At 40.9% G+C, this 16,526-nt stretch overlaps 1 protein-coding gene and 1 long non-coding RNA gene across 3 annotated transcripts in view; one reads left to right on the plus strand and one right to left on the minus strand.

The window, feature by feature from the left end:
- CUBN (cubilin) overlaps positions 1 to 16,526 on the minus strand; it is a 284,543-nt gene that overhangs the window by 110,644 nt on the left and 157,373 nt on the right. For both annotated transcript variants that reach the window (XM_023256399.2, XM_003988129.5), the window contains exons 32-36: positions 15,102 to 15,261; positions 13,271 to 13,384; positions 11,491 to 11,601; positions 9,226 to 9,354; positions 8,081 to 8,213 (exon numbers count right to left, since the gene is read on the minus strand). In XM_023256399.2, the coding sequence (XP_023112167.2) occupies positions 8,081 to 8,213; positions 9,226 to 9,354; positions 11,491 to 11,601; positions 13,271 to 13,384; positions 15,102 to 15,261 (647 nt within the window). The remainder of the gene's footprint in view (positions 1 to 8,080; positions 8,214 to 9,225; positions 9,355 to 11,490; positions 11,602 to 13,270; positions 13,385 to 15,101; positions 15,262 to 16,526) is intronic.
- On the plus strand, positions 9,353 to 15,261 carry LOC123386453. Its single transcript, XR_006600328.1, has 2 exons — positions 9,353 to 10,286; positions 14,292 to 15,261. It is a non-coding gene; the product is annotated as an uncharacterized LOC123386453 (long non-coding RNA).

The following is a 16,526-nucleotide window of genomic DNA, read 5'->3' on the forward strand; positions in this document are numbered from 1 at the left end:
TTGCCACAGATAACATATAGAGTCTGGAACATGTAAGTGTTAAATGAATGCTTTCAGAATGTAGCTTTAGTGCTTTATAAACTTGGACATAATCAAGACGGTGTGAGGGGCGCCTGTGGGGTGCAGTCAGTTAAGCACCCAACTCTTGATCTCAGCTCAGGGCATGATCTCACAGTTCATGAGTCTGAGCCATGCATTTGGGCTCTGCACTGATGGTACAGAGCTTGTTTGGGATTCTGTCTCTCCTCTCTGCCCCTACCCTGCTTATGCTCATCTCTCTCTCTCTCTCTCTCTCTCTCTCTCTCTATCTATCTATCTCAAAATAAATACACTTTAAAAAATTGTTAAAAATCAAGATAGTGCGGTATTAGTGCAAGGGTAGACAAAGAGATGAATGGAACAAAAGAGAAAGTCCAGAGAAGAACCCACCAATACAGCCCAATCCACGCTGCCAACATAATTCAATGGGGAAAAGAAAGTCATTTTAACACGTGGTGTTTCAATTACTGAATATCCTTATAGAGGGAAGAAAAGACAAAAAATCCTCAACCTCTACTTCTCTCCACACACAGAAAGTAATTTAATATTCCTCCTAGATATACACATAAAAGCTAGAACCATAAGGCTCCTAGAATAAAACAGAGAATATCTTTACCACCTTGGGGAAGGCATATATTCCTTAGATATAATGCAAAAGGCATTAACCATAGGATTTAAAAAATTAATAATTTGACTTCATCAAAAATTAAAATTTCTCATTAAAGACATGACTAAGAAAATGAATAGGCAGGTTACAGACTGTGCAGGGGGAAGAAGAGATCATTACAAAACATATATCTAACAAGGGACTCATCTCTGGAATATAAAAGGAATTCCTACCAAAAAAAAAAAACATGAAAAAAACAAATCACCAACTTAAAAATGACAAGAGATTTGAACAGACACTTCAACAAAAGTTGAGTGAATAGCCAATGAGAATGTCCAAAATACTCGATGTCATTAGTCACCAGAACAGTGTAAATTAAATATCACAGTAAGCTATCATTTTATACCCATCAGAATGGCTAAACTAGAAAAGACTGACAAGATCAAATGTTGGCAAGCATATACAGCAACCGGAAGTCCAATGTGATTCTGGTGGGAATGTATACTGATAGAACCACTCTGAATAATTATTTGGCAGTTTCTTGTAATACTAAATATACATCCAGTTAATGCCCCGGAACTTCCTCTCCAAGATATTTACCCAAGAGAAATAAAAAATGCAAGAGCATACTAGTATCCTGAATATAAAAGATCTCTCACAACTCAAAAATAAAAAGACAACTCAAGTAATAGCAAAAGAACTGAAAATGCAGTGCCCCAAAGAAGATATATTATGAATGGCCAATAAGAACATGAAAAAATGCTCAGTCACTAGTTATTAGAGAAATGCAAAGGGAGACCACAATAAGGTAACACTTGACCCCCATTAGGATGGCTATTATTTAAAAAATGGAAAATAACAAATGGTGATGAGGATGTTGAGAAATTGGAACTCTCAGGCATTGTAGGAATGTAAAATAAAGCAGCCACTGTAGAAAACAATTTGGCGATTCTTCAAAAAGTTAAGCATGGAATTACCATATTCTACTTCTAGGTATGTACCAAATTCTACTTTTAGGTATATACCCAAAGAAATTAAAAGCACGGGCTGAAACAAACATTTGTATATCAGTATTTATAAAAGCATTATTCACAATAGTCAAAAGCTGGAAACAACTCAAATGTCCATCAGTAGATGAATGGAGAAACAAAACGGATAAACAAAAATGTATAAACAAATGACTGGACAAACAAAGCTATATATAGTTATATAATTATATATGTTATATATAAATAAAATTACACATAGTTATATATAATTTGATATATATAATGTTGATAAACAAAATAAGATACAGCTATGCATTTATCTATCTATATATAAAATCACATGTTATACACACACTGGATTATTCAGCCTTGAAGCAGAATGAAATTTTGATACATGCTGCAACATACATGAACACTAAAAACATTATGCTCAGTGAAATAAGCCAGACACAAAAGGACATGTATGATTCTACGTAAATGTGAAAACTAGAATAGAGAAATTTGTAGATTCAGGAAGTAGAATAGTTTACTGACGGTTGGGGACAGGGAGTTATGTTTAAGGAGTATAGAGTTTGTTTAGTATGATGGAAAAGTCTCAGAAAAGGATGATAGTGATGATTGCACAGAATTGTAAACGTATCTTATGTCACTGAATACAATAAGCTGAAGAAAAAAAAACAAAAACAAAGAAAAGAAACACCTAAAAAAAAAATCAGTATTTAAAGTTGCCCACAGATGACACAAAACAGAAACCTGTGCCCAGATGATTTTCTGGGGGAATTTCAAAGCTTCAATGAAATCAATAGCCCAACCTCAATGTTATGCAAACTGTAACAACGCATAGAAAGGAGTCTCCAACATTTCAAGGTTAGTATAATCTTGAGAACAAAACCAGTCAAGGGAAGCCAAAGAAAGAAAAGTATAGGTCAACCTCACTTAACAATATAGATGAAAAATCCTAAATAAAATATAAGCAGCATGGATCCATCAGTTTGTAAAATATATAAATCTAATCAAGTTGGACTAATAATGCTTTAAGATTAGAAGACCTAGGGGTGCCTGGGTGGCTCAGTTGGTTAAGTGTTCAACTCTTGATTTCGGCTCATGTCATGATCTCACAGTTTGTGAGTTCGAGCTGTGTCAGGCTCTGCACCAAAAGTATGGAGCCTGCTTGGGATTCTCTCTCTCCCTTTCTCTGCCTTGCCTCTGTTCATTCGCTCTCTCTCTCTCTCTCTCTCTCTCTCTCTCTCTCTCTCTCTAAAAATAAATAAATAAGGGGCACCTGAGTAGTTCAGTCAGTTAAGCGGCCGACTTCAGCTCAGGTCATGATCTCACAGTCTGTGAGTTCGAGCCCCATGTGGGGCTCTGTGCTGACAGCTCAGAGTCTGCAGCCTACTTCGGATTCTGTGTCTCCCTCTCTGTCTGCCCCTCCTCCACTCATGCTCTGTTTCTCTCCCAAAAATAAATGAACATTAAAAAATAAATAAATAAATAAATAAATAAATAAATAAATAAATAAATAAAACTTTAAACAATTCTTTAAAAAGATTAGAAGGTCTATAAGAAAATTCACACCACACACACACACACACACGCACGCACACACACACACTTAACAGACAAAGATAGATGCAAAATATACTAAGAGAGAACCCATGACAATTGCAGGAAAACATTGGATAAAACTCAACACCCACTCATCATAAATACTCAGAAAATTAGGAATAGAAGGAAATTTTCCAAATGGGATGACAAACGTCTACCAATGCCTGCAGCAAACATACTTAGAAGTAAAAATTTCAAAGCATTTCCTTCGAATCAGAAACAACACAAGGGAGCCTGCTCTCATCACTTTGTTCCTCATTACACTACAGTGTTTTCCAGAGAGACAAGACAAGGAAACGGGGGAAAGGTTGTAAGGATTGGAAAAGAAGAGCTATAAGTTAATATTTAGGAGAGCTCATTCACTGATAAATACTTATTGTGCACCTTAATGTGTGAGGTCTTCTTCTCGGCACTAAAAATACAGCAGTAGAAAAGAAAGAAGAAAATCTGTGTTATTCTAGAGAATACAATGGTGGCTGGATAAGACATACAGAAATCAGTAGGGATTCCTTACACCAGCAACCAAAAATTTAAAAACTGTAACTTAGTTAACACCTACTCAACAACTTTTACTGTCTTCCATGTTGCCAGACATTGTGGGGTAGGACAGTGAAGAACATAGAGAATTTTCCACCCTTTTGGGAGCTTCTATTCAAGAAGGAGAGATAGATAATAAATAAGTAGACATATAATGAGGTAGTGAACAATTCTAGGAGGAAAAATTAATTTGAGGTGTTATGTTTGGTAAAGTGGCCAGGTTATGTCTGTAAATTTTAACTGGATTCCCTTTGCAGTAGCAGCAGCCAAAAAAAGGTGTCTAGCCATAAGAGCTCCATTTTAAAAAATGTGAAAGTTTAACAAAGAACATAAAAGAAGAACACAATAAATGCAGAGATATTCCAAATTCAAGAATATGAAGAGTCAATAAAGATACTCCCAAAAATTAATGTATAAATTCAGTGTAATTCCAGTCCAATCAACAAGTAGGATTCCATTTCTATAAAACATAAAACAGAAAGCAATACTATGTAGTGTGTATGGAGATTTATACATGCTACTCATATTATACATATGTAATTTAGTATATATAGAAAAGCAAAGCTATAAAATTATAAAAACATGCATGAAAGTAATACATATGCAATTCAAGATACAGGGTAACTCCATGATGAGTAAGTCAGGGGGACTTTTGCTACCCTGCAACATTTTATTTATTTAAAATTAATTTTTAAAGAAAAAAAGTAACGGTTAAAAACTGTAGAGAAAGTGTATGCAAACTATTCTTTTTCCAGAAGTAATTGGAAGGAGTTTTTCCTGAGAAGAGGAAAGACAAGATAAAAAGGAGAAAGAATGACCTGGAAAGACTATAGAGGAGAAACTGCCAGAAAGGGGAGGGGGAAGTCACAAGAATAGAAAACTTCCTTCTCTATTGTGTGTACTTTTCAGTCAACACTCAACATTTTGTGTTGCAAGATTTCACATGATGGTAAGTAGAGGGTTCTCCTGGGACTCTATCTCAGCTAATGGATTAGAGTGACAGATAACCAGCCTGGAGGTTCTGGGCGCCTCAAGCCCTTGTATGGGACCAGTGTATCAGGCACACCTCTGAGCATTCGCTACCAGGATGCTGGAACAAAGAAGTCAGATTTGCTCTACCACTGCTTCTCAAGCCAGATGTTAGCATTGGTAGGTCTCTAGCCAGACCAACAGTGAAGCTGTCGCTCTCACGATCCTACCAAGGTGAGGTACTACAATACAGATCATCTGTGTCTATATTCTAGACACAGCTTTAGCAGCAAGCTATGACCCGTCACTGAATAGCAGAAGAAATCAAGCAAAATCCACATCAAGCTAACCCAACTCCACATTTGCCCTTAGGCCCACTGTCTTGCTTGACAATTCATTCTTTGTAATACAAAGCTTCTATCTACAATCATTTCTGGCAAGGAATCATTCTGAATCCATCTTTAGGATGACTGCCATGTTTAGCACTTAAATTCAGGCTCGGTGTTATTACCCGTAATATCATCAACAATGGGAAATATGCTAAAACTGTTTGGTTTTGGGTTTGCTTCCCCGAAAGTAAGAAGAGAAGAAACAGAGATCATTTTCCTCAGCAGGTGGTTTACATGAAATTGAATCTAAACCTTTCTACTAAAGGCAATGTGTGGTCCAGCAGCACCCGCACTGCCTGAGAACTTGCTGAAATGAAGAATCGGAACCCACCAACCAACTAAATCAGAATGTGGATTTTCGCAAGATCCCAGGTGACTGGTGTGTACATTTCAGTAAGGTCCAATGGTCCAGGGGATTACTAAGTGCAGGTCTTTTCTGTTTGAGTGCCATACTGGTACCATCAGTGCCAAATTACAGAAAAGACATTTGATCAGAAATGATGGCAGGATGATGCCTACAAGAGTCAAATTAAACTTCTAAAAAAGCTTATTGTTTTCTTGGAAGTCTTTGTTTTAGGCCGGTACATTTTATAAGCAAATCTACCCTCTTTCCAAATACTTTGGCTGAAATCTGTTAGTAAAAATATGATGTGGAACAAAAATAGTACAATCGCTGTTTCTCATTATCCCATTTTGATTCTTGAACCAAGATCAGTCACTTTCTAAAAGTACTCTGCAAGCATAAAATATATTTTCTGTTAATTCCTTTAAATATCTGTTTTACTAAAAAACTCCTTTTTAGATTCTATTTCTCCCTCCTCCTTTTCGTTACAGATTCAACCATAATTTCTCCGGTTTTTCTCCCTATTCAATTTCACCACAGGGTCCACAATCCAAACCCCATGGTTTTGAACTTGACGTATTCCATATGCTTCTCACACAACCCCAGGGAATGTTTCCAAGCACCCATCTGGATACAGTTTAGACCAGGGCAGAAATAACTCACAGGCCTTGCCATAAAGCCCTTCTCATTATCCTCTACATAAAGAGGAACATCTTGCATTCTACAAAATTTGTTTTACAAAGAAAACTCAAGCAAGTAACACAAAATAACCAAAATTAACTTCTTATGGATGAGAAAGGAAAAGGCTGAGTCGTTAAGATTTGCCTATATGATTTAGTGAAATGGATGAACCAGCATTTTGTGTTTATCTCCTATCTTCTAGAAAGAGCTCAGCATCGCCCTTCTTATTTAACTGTGAAATACCACACAAGGTATTTTAGAAAAGGCAGAGTGAGATCACTTAACATGCGCTGAGCATCTGGTATGCATCAGCCTTGTGCTATGCATTTGACATTTGACATCTTTAACGGTGGCCCTGTAGATGGAATGGATCTCTTTAGGTTTAAATAAACAACTTCTTGGCCTGAATTTATTAGTAACTCATCAAGAAATGGGATGTCTATCTTAAACATTCCCTTACCTGGCCCATTCCTGGCACCCACGGAATGTCAGATTAGTCAATAATGTGAGTATGGGAGAGACTAAAAGGAAAAAGACCAAAAAAGAAGCCCATTCATTTGGCAGTTATGAGGCCTCGTAAGCCATGGGAAGGACTTTGGGCTTTATCACAAGAACAATAATCATGTTTTATTCATCATTGTATAAAGCATTGGGCATGGGAGTAACATGTGCTAACTATGTGAGCACACAGTAGGGGCTTACACATATTTGTTGAAGAAAGGAAGACATATGTATCAGGAAAAAATTAGAGAGATCCCCCCACCCCCCCCACAAAGAACTTTGAGCTTTTAGCAAAGACAAAAGCAAACAAAAACTTCTTTCCCATGTGGCAGCTTAACCTTGCTTTGCCTTTCAGGCACTCAGCGGGTGTCTTTGTTTTAACACAATGCCACTTGTTCCCTGAAGAGCACTGTCTGATTGATGGACTGAAAGAAAGCAACTTCAGATGTCTGAACATGGCCCACAAATGGGGCTGTTCTTTCATTTAAATCCTTTCTTGATGCGCAGTAGGCTCCTCGAGGACAAGGGACAAGACTTTTGAATAAACAGGCCGGTGTCCTCAGAACAATCCTCTGCTCTCTACGCGAAATTGTTCTATTCTCTTCAAAAACGGAATTAGCAATCCCAAACGATGCCCAATAATGTGGAATACGATATAACAAATAACTTTTCATTTAAAGCGGCAATGTAAACACTGAAATCTTTTCACTCGGTGTTTGTTAAGTGGTGTTTGTCTACCACTGGTTTGGCATGTCACAGGTACTTGTCTACTGATGGATGAAAAAGTCTCATGTCTCTTACCATGTGCTTTTCACTATCTACTTCTAGGAAAAGCACATTATTGTTATTGAATGTAATCTAAGACCACTCTGAATGTGGCAGGATCCTACTATTAATTCCATATCCATAGTTTAATGAGGAACATGCCAACCACTAAGTTCCTAAAAACTTCCAAAATTATTCTTCTGGATGGAGTAGAAGGGTAAGGTGGATTGGGGTAGGGACATGGTATACGGGGTAAGGAAGTCTTGATTGTGATGGGGATTCCTGCTGGAAGAAAGAAGGTTAGTACTTCTCTGGAAGATTCTAAATGTGTCTGATTCAGAAAAAGATACAGTTACTGTTCTCTGAAAATAGACATTCCACAGATTAATGCACTAAGAGTTTCGGCATATCTTTCTCAGAATGTTAGGCAGCGTTCTAGAACCATTCTCAAGAATTGTAATACCATTTATAACCCAAACTATGACTAAACAGAGGAAATTTGGAAACAGTCTCCTTAAAGTTCCCACCATGTCCTCTAACAGTTGCTTGGACACATGCTATTAGTTGTCCATTCTATTAGTAACCGTGCTTCCTTCCTGCAGATTTATTCTATTCACACCGAAACAATACACCATAAAAAAAAAAAGGGATTTACATAAAAGACAGCTGGAGCCGGTTGCCAGGGGAACTGACAATGTTCCAGACACATTCCACGTTAGAGGGATAAACTTCCGGGTAGCCAGGGCTGTTGAAGATGCCTTCAGCCATGTGGAAGGTTCCACCACAAGCTGGAAGAAAAGAGAAACAAAGTGAGTGCCAGAGTGAAGGTCGAATATAAGATACCGTAAGGGCAAGGAGAAAGAAGTCTACAGGAGCTGTTAGCAGGATCAAAGGATAGCCTATTTCCATTTCCAATTAAAAAACAATCCATGTCATACGTAATAAGGAAAAGATTATGAAGACTGAAAATAAGCCACAGGATATGGCAGATCAGAAGGAATCTCTGTCGTTTCTCTTCTCAAAGCCATTTCTCGCTGCAAACTATAACTTCATGTAATAAAAGACTTATTTTAACTCCACAACCACTCTGTTTCTGGCCAGGATGATTTTCAACACCGGCCCTGAAAAGAAGGCAATGTTCCAGCTTTTGTCTCTCAAGAGCACACCACACACACACACACACACACACACACACACACACACACACACATCTTCTAGGTGTTTTGTGCTTTTAACTGCCAATAACCGGGAAGCTGGCAGCACACCCCTGGCCAACAGACCCAGTACCGGTGACTCCTCCCTCCCCTCCTCCCACCATGCCACCATCCATCCTGCCACCAGTGACAATACCCAGACCTGCCTGAGCCCAGCTGCGAGGCCAGGGAGACTGGAGAACAGCAGCTGTCCATTCAGAAGAGATGCCGACGGACACTGCCAGTCAGGGGCTGGCTTAACAGACATGTCACGAAGGAGCGAGCACGCTGGCCATTCCGACATCATCCCAACCCATCCTCCCCACTCCCAGAGCTCACTATTAGCATGAGCCGCAAGAGCCAAGGTAAGGAAGTACCCCAAGCGTCCGCCAGTGGGTGAGCGGATAAAGAGGACGCCGCACGGAGTTTACTACTGTTAGAATTTACAAGGAGGTTAACCTCAGCTGGAAGACGGAGAGGTTCGTCCCAGAGGTAGGCTCAGGGATGTGGCTCCCAATTCCGAAGATACGGCAGTCCCAAATAACAAACTGAGGCTTTCTATCACATCCCTCTTAACCCAGTAATGCCATCTGCTGACTCCTCTTACCTGATGATGACGCGGCATATGTAGCATGGAAACCCTCGGAATTCACTCTAGAATCTGAGACAAACCTCAGCGTCAGAGCATTGCTAAAGGAAGTGATGGGATGCGGCATGGAGGCACCACAGTAGCGGCCTGGATAGGAAAAGGACAAAAAGAACGAGCGATCAAGTGGCACATGGCACAGACTGTCATTTCTAGTAAACGTGCATTTATTAGAACCACAGGAGATGGAAGCAAAAAGAAGAAATCACTATTTGGAGAATTTAAGTCAGGGTTGGTGTTTGGGACAGTGCCTGAGAGTTAAATATAAACTGTAAAGACAAGCATAGGAGATATCATTTATAAACATTGAAGAATATCAGGGGGAGGTAAGAAAGATGTAGACAACCTGGGTCCAAGCGGAACGAATGCTAAAATCTCTAGCCAAGTATGGACCCGCACAAGTAAATGCACTAATGCTTAAAAGCAAAGCATTATAGCCAAAAAAATAAATGTTTGGATGCCGGAGCCAGAATACATGGATTCAACGCCTAGCACTGCCATTTGCTAGAGGCGCGACCTGAGATAAGTCACTGACGTTCTCTGTGCCTCAGTTTCCCCACTGGAGAAAAGAGACTATCAATAATAATGAAACCTCTATCATCAGGGTATGAGGATTGACCAAGTTGCTATTTATAAAGTTCTTAGAATAGCACTCAGCACAAGTGAAGTGCTATGTAAGTGTCTGTTAAATAATATCCCTTCATCCTTGGTCAAATGCTTACAGATAAACATCCCAAGCAATGCAATCAGGACCGTCTAGAGCAGAGAGGAATCGATTGCCCATTACTGTCCCAGGCTCTGCTCTGGGCCCTGGAAATAGAGCAACTAGCAAAACAAAGTCCCTCCTCTGATGGAGTTTGTCTTCTAGTGCAGGATAAGAAACTTGTATGCCAAAGTTCAAAGATGACTACCTCATGGAGAAAGTTTAAATAACCTGAGATGATTTTACTTGAAGATACTTCAGAAACTAGACAGCAGCATTCTTTAATTTCACCGGGATGTCCTGCAGTCAGAATTCCCATGTGTGTGTTTGTTGCTGTGTTTTTTGCTTTGTTTATTTAGTTATTTCTTCCTTCCTTCCTTCTTTCCTCCCTTACCTCCTTCCTTCCTTCCTTCCTTTTTTCCTTCCTTCCTTCCTTCCTTCCTTTCTTCCTTCCTTCTCTCCTCCCTTCCCTCCTCCTTCCTTCCTTCCTTCCTTCCTTCCTTCCTTCCTTCCTTTTTTCCTTCCTTCCTTCCTTTCTTCCTTCCTTCTCTCCTCCCTTCCCTCCTCCTTCCTTCCCTCCTTCCTTCTTTCCTTCCCTTCTTCCTCCCTTCACTCCTTCCTTCCTTCCTTCCTTCCTTCCTTCCTTCCTTTCTTCCTTCCTTCTCTCCTCCCTTCCCTCCTCCTTCCTTCCCTCCTTCCTTCTTTCCTTCCCTTCTTCCTCCCTTCACTCCTTCCTTCCTTCCTTCCTTCCTTCCTTCCTTCCTTCCTTCCTTTTCTTCCTTCCTTCTCTCCTCCCTTCCCTCCTCCTTCCTTCCCTCCTTCCTTCTTTCCTTCCCTTCTTCCTCCCTTCACTCCTTCCTTCCTTCCTTCCTTCCTTCCTTCCTTCCTTCCTTCCTTTCTTCCTTCCTTCTCTCCTCCCTTCCCTCCTCCTTCCTTCCCTCCTTCCTTCTTTCCTTCCCTTCTTCCTCCCTTCACTCCTTCCTTCCTTCCTTCCTTCCTTCCTTCCTTCCTTCCTTCCTTTCTTCCTTCCTTCTCTCCTCCCTTCCCTCCTCCTTCCTTCCCTCCTTCCTTCTTTCCTTCCCTTCTTCCTCCCTTCACTCCTTCCTTCCTTCCTTCCTTCCTTCCTTCCTTCCTTCCTTCCCCCATTGCTTCTACTGAGGACAAAACCAGAAGGACCATGCTCAATTCGAATATAAGAACTGGTCATATACTAACAAGAAATTTCTCACGGAATGCTATCTAATGCCAGGACGGACTGAATTTCATTGCTCTCTAAAGCAGTTGCAACTTTTAAATTAAAAGAAAAATACATAAACTGTTCATGTCCTTGAGTGTGAACAAGCTGTGTTTCTTGAGCCCCACCTTCACTCTTGCTATCCTACCCTCTAACTCTCTTTACTTGACTTATATTGCTCTTCCTATCTGTTGGAGCCATTCCAACCTCCAATAACAGCATATACGTAGGTAAATATATAAATACGAGCCAGCCAGGGCCACAGACGAGTGCGCGAGCGCTGCGGTACCTCGGAGGGGTGCGTCATCATAATTGCCATCCAGAATTTCTAAAAAGTCTTGTGTACACATTGCAGTGCTTTCAAGTCCAAAGTGGCTGAAGGAGAGGGTGATGTGATTGACTGCAAGAGAAGGAGAGAGGACTAAGAGAGCCCTGGCAAACAAAACATACAGGGAGCGAGGTTTTTCCTTTGATCAATTCCTTTGCAGGTTCTCCAGCAGGGAAGCGACGCATTTGGCTCCTCTGAAGAGCGACAGAATCAATGTTTTTTGAAAGTGCTTCCAGAATCTGAAATGCTGATGGTGGTAAATAAGAGGGCCCTGGGGTATGTTCATTCCACGGAGACCACGCGGAGTGCTTGTCGGAATATAGGGTCTTTACACTTTTTGCATCAGCCATTGCTGGCTGACTAGTTTGCTGACTTGTAAATGAGATGCTCCTACCCCCCTGGCACGCACAGCCTAGCTCTCTTAGCTTTACCTGAAGCCCAGAGCCAGGACCCTAGCGGTTTGGAGTCATTTATAAAGAAAGCTTTGAATTACTTGCAAAACAGCAAGTGCCTGGGTGTGTTTTTTCTTTTGCTATTCATCCAGGGTCCCTAATCTTCAGAATAGGATCTTTTCCTATTAATGTCTTCGAACCAGTGAGATCTTTCATCTAAATGCTTTACAACTCATTAGAAATTATCCTTACATGCAAAACCGCTCAGCTCAAGGCAGGGGGCTCCTTATCGAAGGCTTAGTTTCTGGCCAGCTGGTAACTTTCTTTGGCTAAGGATGACTTCGCCAAGACCCCAATCATATGCATGGTAATAAACATGTTCTTTTGTTACCTCTTAACATCCCTAGTTAGAAAATATTGAAGTGTTAGACAATATTGAAGTCAAACTTATCATTTTTTAGATTAGCTAATGGGGCCTCGCTGGCTTAAGTGGATTTGCTTATTGTCACAAAAGTGATTAATCATAAAGCAGAGTAAAGAACTTAATGCCTTTCCTCCATTATGGCTGAAATCATAAATTTTTCCCGAAAACCTCAAGGAAGGGCAGGGCCCCTCTGAAACATGCGTGATGGCCCCGGGATCACCCTCTTTGCAATCATTTCGCTTTGAGTCCTGAGAGGTCTCCTCCTTTTCTCTGTCTGTAAAGTGTGGACAGTAATTCTTACCACCAGGTTGTTGCCAGGTCAAAAAATATGATTCTAGAATTCTAAAAAGGAAATTATGTAAACACTCACTTAGTGTTTCTTCCAGGCTGCGTGCTGGAATTTTTTGTAATACATGCATTGCACGAGAGGCCGGGCTTTATAATCAGCTTCCACTTTGATCGAAGGTCGATATGCTTATGGCATCACATTCCCAAACCATGAGTTATTAAGTTTTCAGTTTGTGGTTCTTATTAATCATTTAGTCATTTGGCAACTGTCCCGAATATCTACCACACTCAAGGCACATGTGTCAAAAACTATTTATCAGTTATTTTTGCTTATCCCCAATTTCACGTGCCTGTCAATACAGCAAGGTTACAGGTTTTTTTTTTTCTTTTTCCTCTGTTAGGCCTTGAACCTTATTTTTTTTTTTTTTTTACTTAAGAATAAACAGTCAAAATTACTTTCCTATCAGATTAGGAAGTGCTCGTTCTTGTGCACATCAGGAATGGGGACTTCCAAAAAAAGAAGAGGAAGGCCATCAATTGTTACCATTGAGGAGACGGGAACATTAGTCATAGATGGACTTTCCCACAGACACCATCCATCCTGGATTCCTTTCCTTTTTTCTTTTTTGTTACTTACATGGAGGCTGAGCTTGAATTATCCAGCTGCAGTTCTGATTGTGCGGATACTTGGCAGGGAACAATGGAGAGGATATAGTATCAGATGAGTCGGTAAGGATGTAGCCCCCACAGGCTGAGGAACACAAACACACACACACACACGCACGTCAAATACTTTTGATTTCTACTGACCGCACAAAACAATTATTTGATGAGTAAAAACACAAATGATGTTTTCCTATTTCTGAAACACATGCCCAGGAAGTACTCTGCCAAGGAAGCTGCACATAAACCATGAGAAAATGGAAATGCACCGTACGTTTATAACAATATTCTTCAATTACAGGAAGTGGGGAGGGGCAAAGGACAAAAGATGAAGTGGCTATGAACTGCTTGAGCCACTGAAACAAAACTCTAGTATGGGTCCACTTACTCTGCCCGCTCATAAATTAGAGGTATAGGGATAATCTGTTTCTGAGGAACTTTATTTATTTATTGTTTGGAAAATAAATAGTCAATTGAACAAGAGTGCATAGGATGGCTGTGTGTTATCAGAGAAACGCAAAACTCTGTGGCGGTGCAGACAGGAGAGTCTGGCCAGCTGGGGAGCGTAAGGGGTGTCTCCCGGAGGAGAGTGGCTGCAGGAGGAAGTGGGGCTGAGGAAGAATAGTCCAGCAAGAGACACAGAGGAGGGTCAGGCCTGCAACTGTGCAGACTATGGGGCTCCTGAAGGGTGTTGGGGGGAAAAAAGACTGGGGAAAGTTCCAGGACCCTTGGGTAACATCTGGAGGAATTTGGGGCTCCATTCTCCATGCGATGAAGAGCCAGGACAGATTCACGGAGCACACAAGGGCATGGCAGGAGTGGGGCTTTTGGGAGCTGACTTTGGAGGAAGATGGGGAAAGGGTGGGTGAGCGGGAGGAGGCTTTGTAATAATCCAGAAGAGACCTCTTGGGAACATTGTTTACTATGAAGCAAACCATAAGTAATTAATTAAATGAAAAATGAAATGCGTTAAGAAACTATTCTTTTCTTTGCAGAGTGGCTGATTCATGCACTCTGTCTTGCTCCCAAGTCTACAATGCATCTTTGAGAGACCCCGACCCAGAAAACATCTCTAGCCAGGGCTCTTTGCTGTAGGATACAAGCAAGCTCCAAATAGACCAATGACTAAACAGACCACCCGTATTTGAAATGACAAGGACCATCTGAGTAAAAGTCAGAGGCAAACTGAAGCTGGCCAACAACTCCTTCCACCTTGGGCTCTATCCCTTACATGGGAATAAAGGATTCATCTCCAGGAACGGCCGGATGAAAGGCAACGGTGAAAAAGTCTAGAAGGATGAACTGAGAAGTGGTGAGTTAAGAACAGAAACAGTGGAAAACAACACCGATTCCTCAGGTGGTTCAGGGCACCACTACCTCAAGGGTTAGTTACCACCAGACTCTACGTTGCACGCAAGCCTTGTGATTTATAATTGTCCCAGCAGAAAATCCTGGACAAATGCCAGATAATTTATCTACTCATGAACAAATATGGAGAAACACTTTGTTACAGTGACCCTAGTATTAAAAATGCTCTGAAATATCATTCTGAAAGCTCGTTTGAGAGACACACAGATCCAAAGGAAGTCGGCGTCACCTGTCAGACGATCGTAAACTTAAAGGATCAACAGGTGGAATAATTGCAAATCGTAGTTCCTTTGCTCTATTTAAATTGTCGCCTGTTAAGTAGAAAGCTGGGACCGATTTCTGAGCACTGGCCTCCTTTTTCTCGCGGCACCAGGAAGGGCACTCCAGAACAGACAGCGGGTACCTCAGGGACACACACAGAGACACGCGGCACTTGCCTTGGCTGAAGTGAGCTCGGAAGCCCCTGCTCTGTCTGGAAGGGCCAGACTGAAATCGCAACAAGAGGCTGTTTCCTGAAGAAACGATGGGGTTAGCCAGCGGCTGTCTTCCACACGTTCTGGCAAGGCGGGCAGTTGTGGGGCTTACGCCGTCATATGCCTACAAATTAAGACAACAGGGTTAATAGTTCAGAACTTCAGATTTACATCTATGGGGCCCATGGTCCATGGGCTATGTACACATTGGTGAGCTGGTGGAAAGCAATACATTCACCGGATCTAGTGCTTTATGTCATTGTCCCGTCAAATAGCCCATGGGAGTGTCTGAATCATTGGTTATGTCTAGGGAACTTATATGGATTCCAGTGGGAGTTCCTCTGTCAGAGCCCACAATTACATCCCTGGATATTTTACTTTCACAGCCCTTCCTCCTCCCCTGACCTCGGCGCATCACATCAAGTGCCATGCCCACAACATGTACTGAAATGTTTGAGGCAAGAATCAAGATAGGAACAAATAGGTGAGGAAGAAGGAGGAGTAACCATTTGTTTTCAGAAACCCAATGTTTGCCAGAACTTTTTGCTTTCCATAGGATAGTGGTCAAGAAGGAAGAATATTGGCAGAGTTCTTTCAAATGATATAGTGAGTGAGCCTAACTCAGAAAATTATCTAGTTAATAAAAAAAAAAAAAAAGGGACTAGGTTCTATGTCTGCCCAGGGCTATGTTGGGACTTAGCTGACCCTCCAGACGTACTGATGGAATAGAGTTGACATTACATGTACCCAAATCACTGTATGGGTTTGTGAAATTGAAACTTGGTTAATTTCCTCGGAACTCGGTGTGTCTGGTGTGCAGTTTTTAACACAGTTATGTATAAATGGGGGAAGTGAATTCCTTTTCTTTGGATGATAACAAGAATGGCAACCATTCATTTAGTGCTCACCCTTTGCCAGCAACTGGTTCAGACCTTCACGCACACTATCCATTTCCTTTTCCCCAATTGTCCTCCATTTTTAAGAAGACAATTGCTACACAGAGACAAAATTGTGTGGCCGACTTCCACAATTCCTAAGAGGGAGCAGCTCATGTTAAACCAGACAACTAGATTCTAAAATTCAGAATTGAAACTCTCATATTGTCTAATGCAAGATACCAATTAAGCAGGATAGGATCAACTGTCAACTACCAGAGTGGGATTAAAACATGAAGTTAGGATACGGCTGTTTCACCCAAGATAAACTGTCATTTATATTTCATAAGAAACACTTGGGGAAAAAAATAGAAAATTCGGGGATTGGACGCAAAGAAAGTTCACACAAATTATTTTAAAATATCTAGTGAGGATTATAATCACTGTTCTCTCTAGCACATAAGTATGAGTGGGAGGCAATTCTCAGTTTAGTTCATCATAAGCACATGAATCA

The sequence above is a fragment of the Felis catus genome, chromosome B4 (assembly GCF_018350175.1).
Source record: "Felis catus isolate Fca126 chromosome B4, F.catus_Fca126_mat1.0, whole genome shotgun sequence".
NCBI lineage: Eukaryota > Metazoa > Chordata > Mammalia > Carnivora > Felidae > Felis > Felis catus.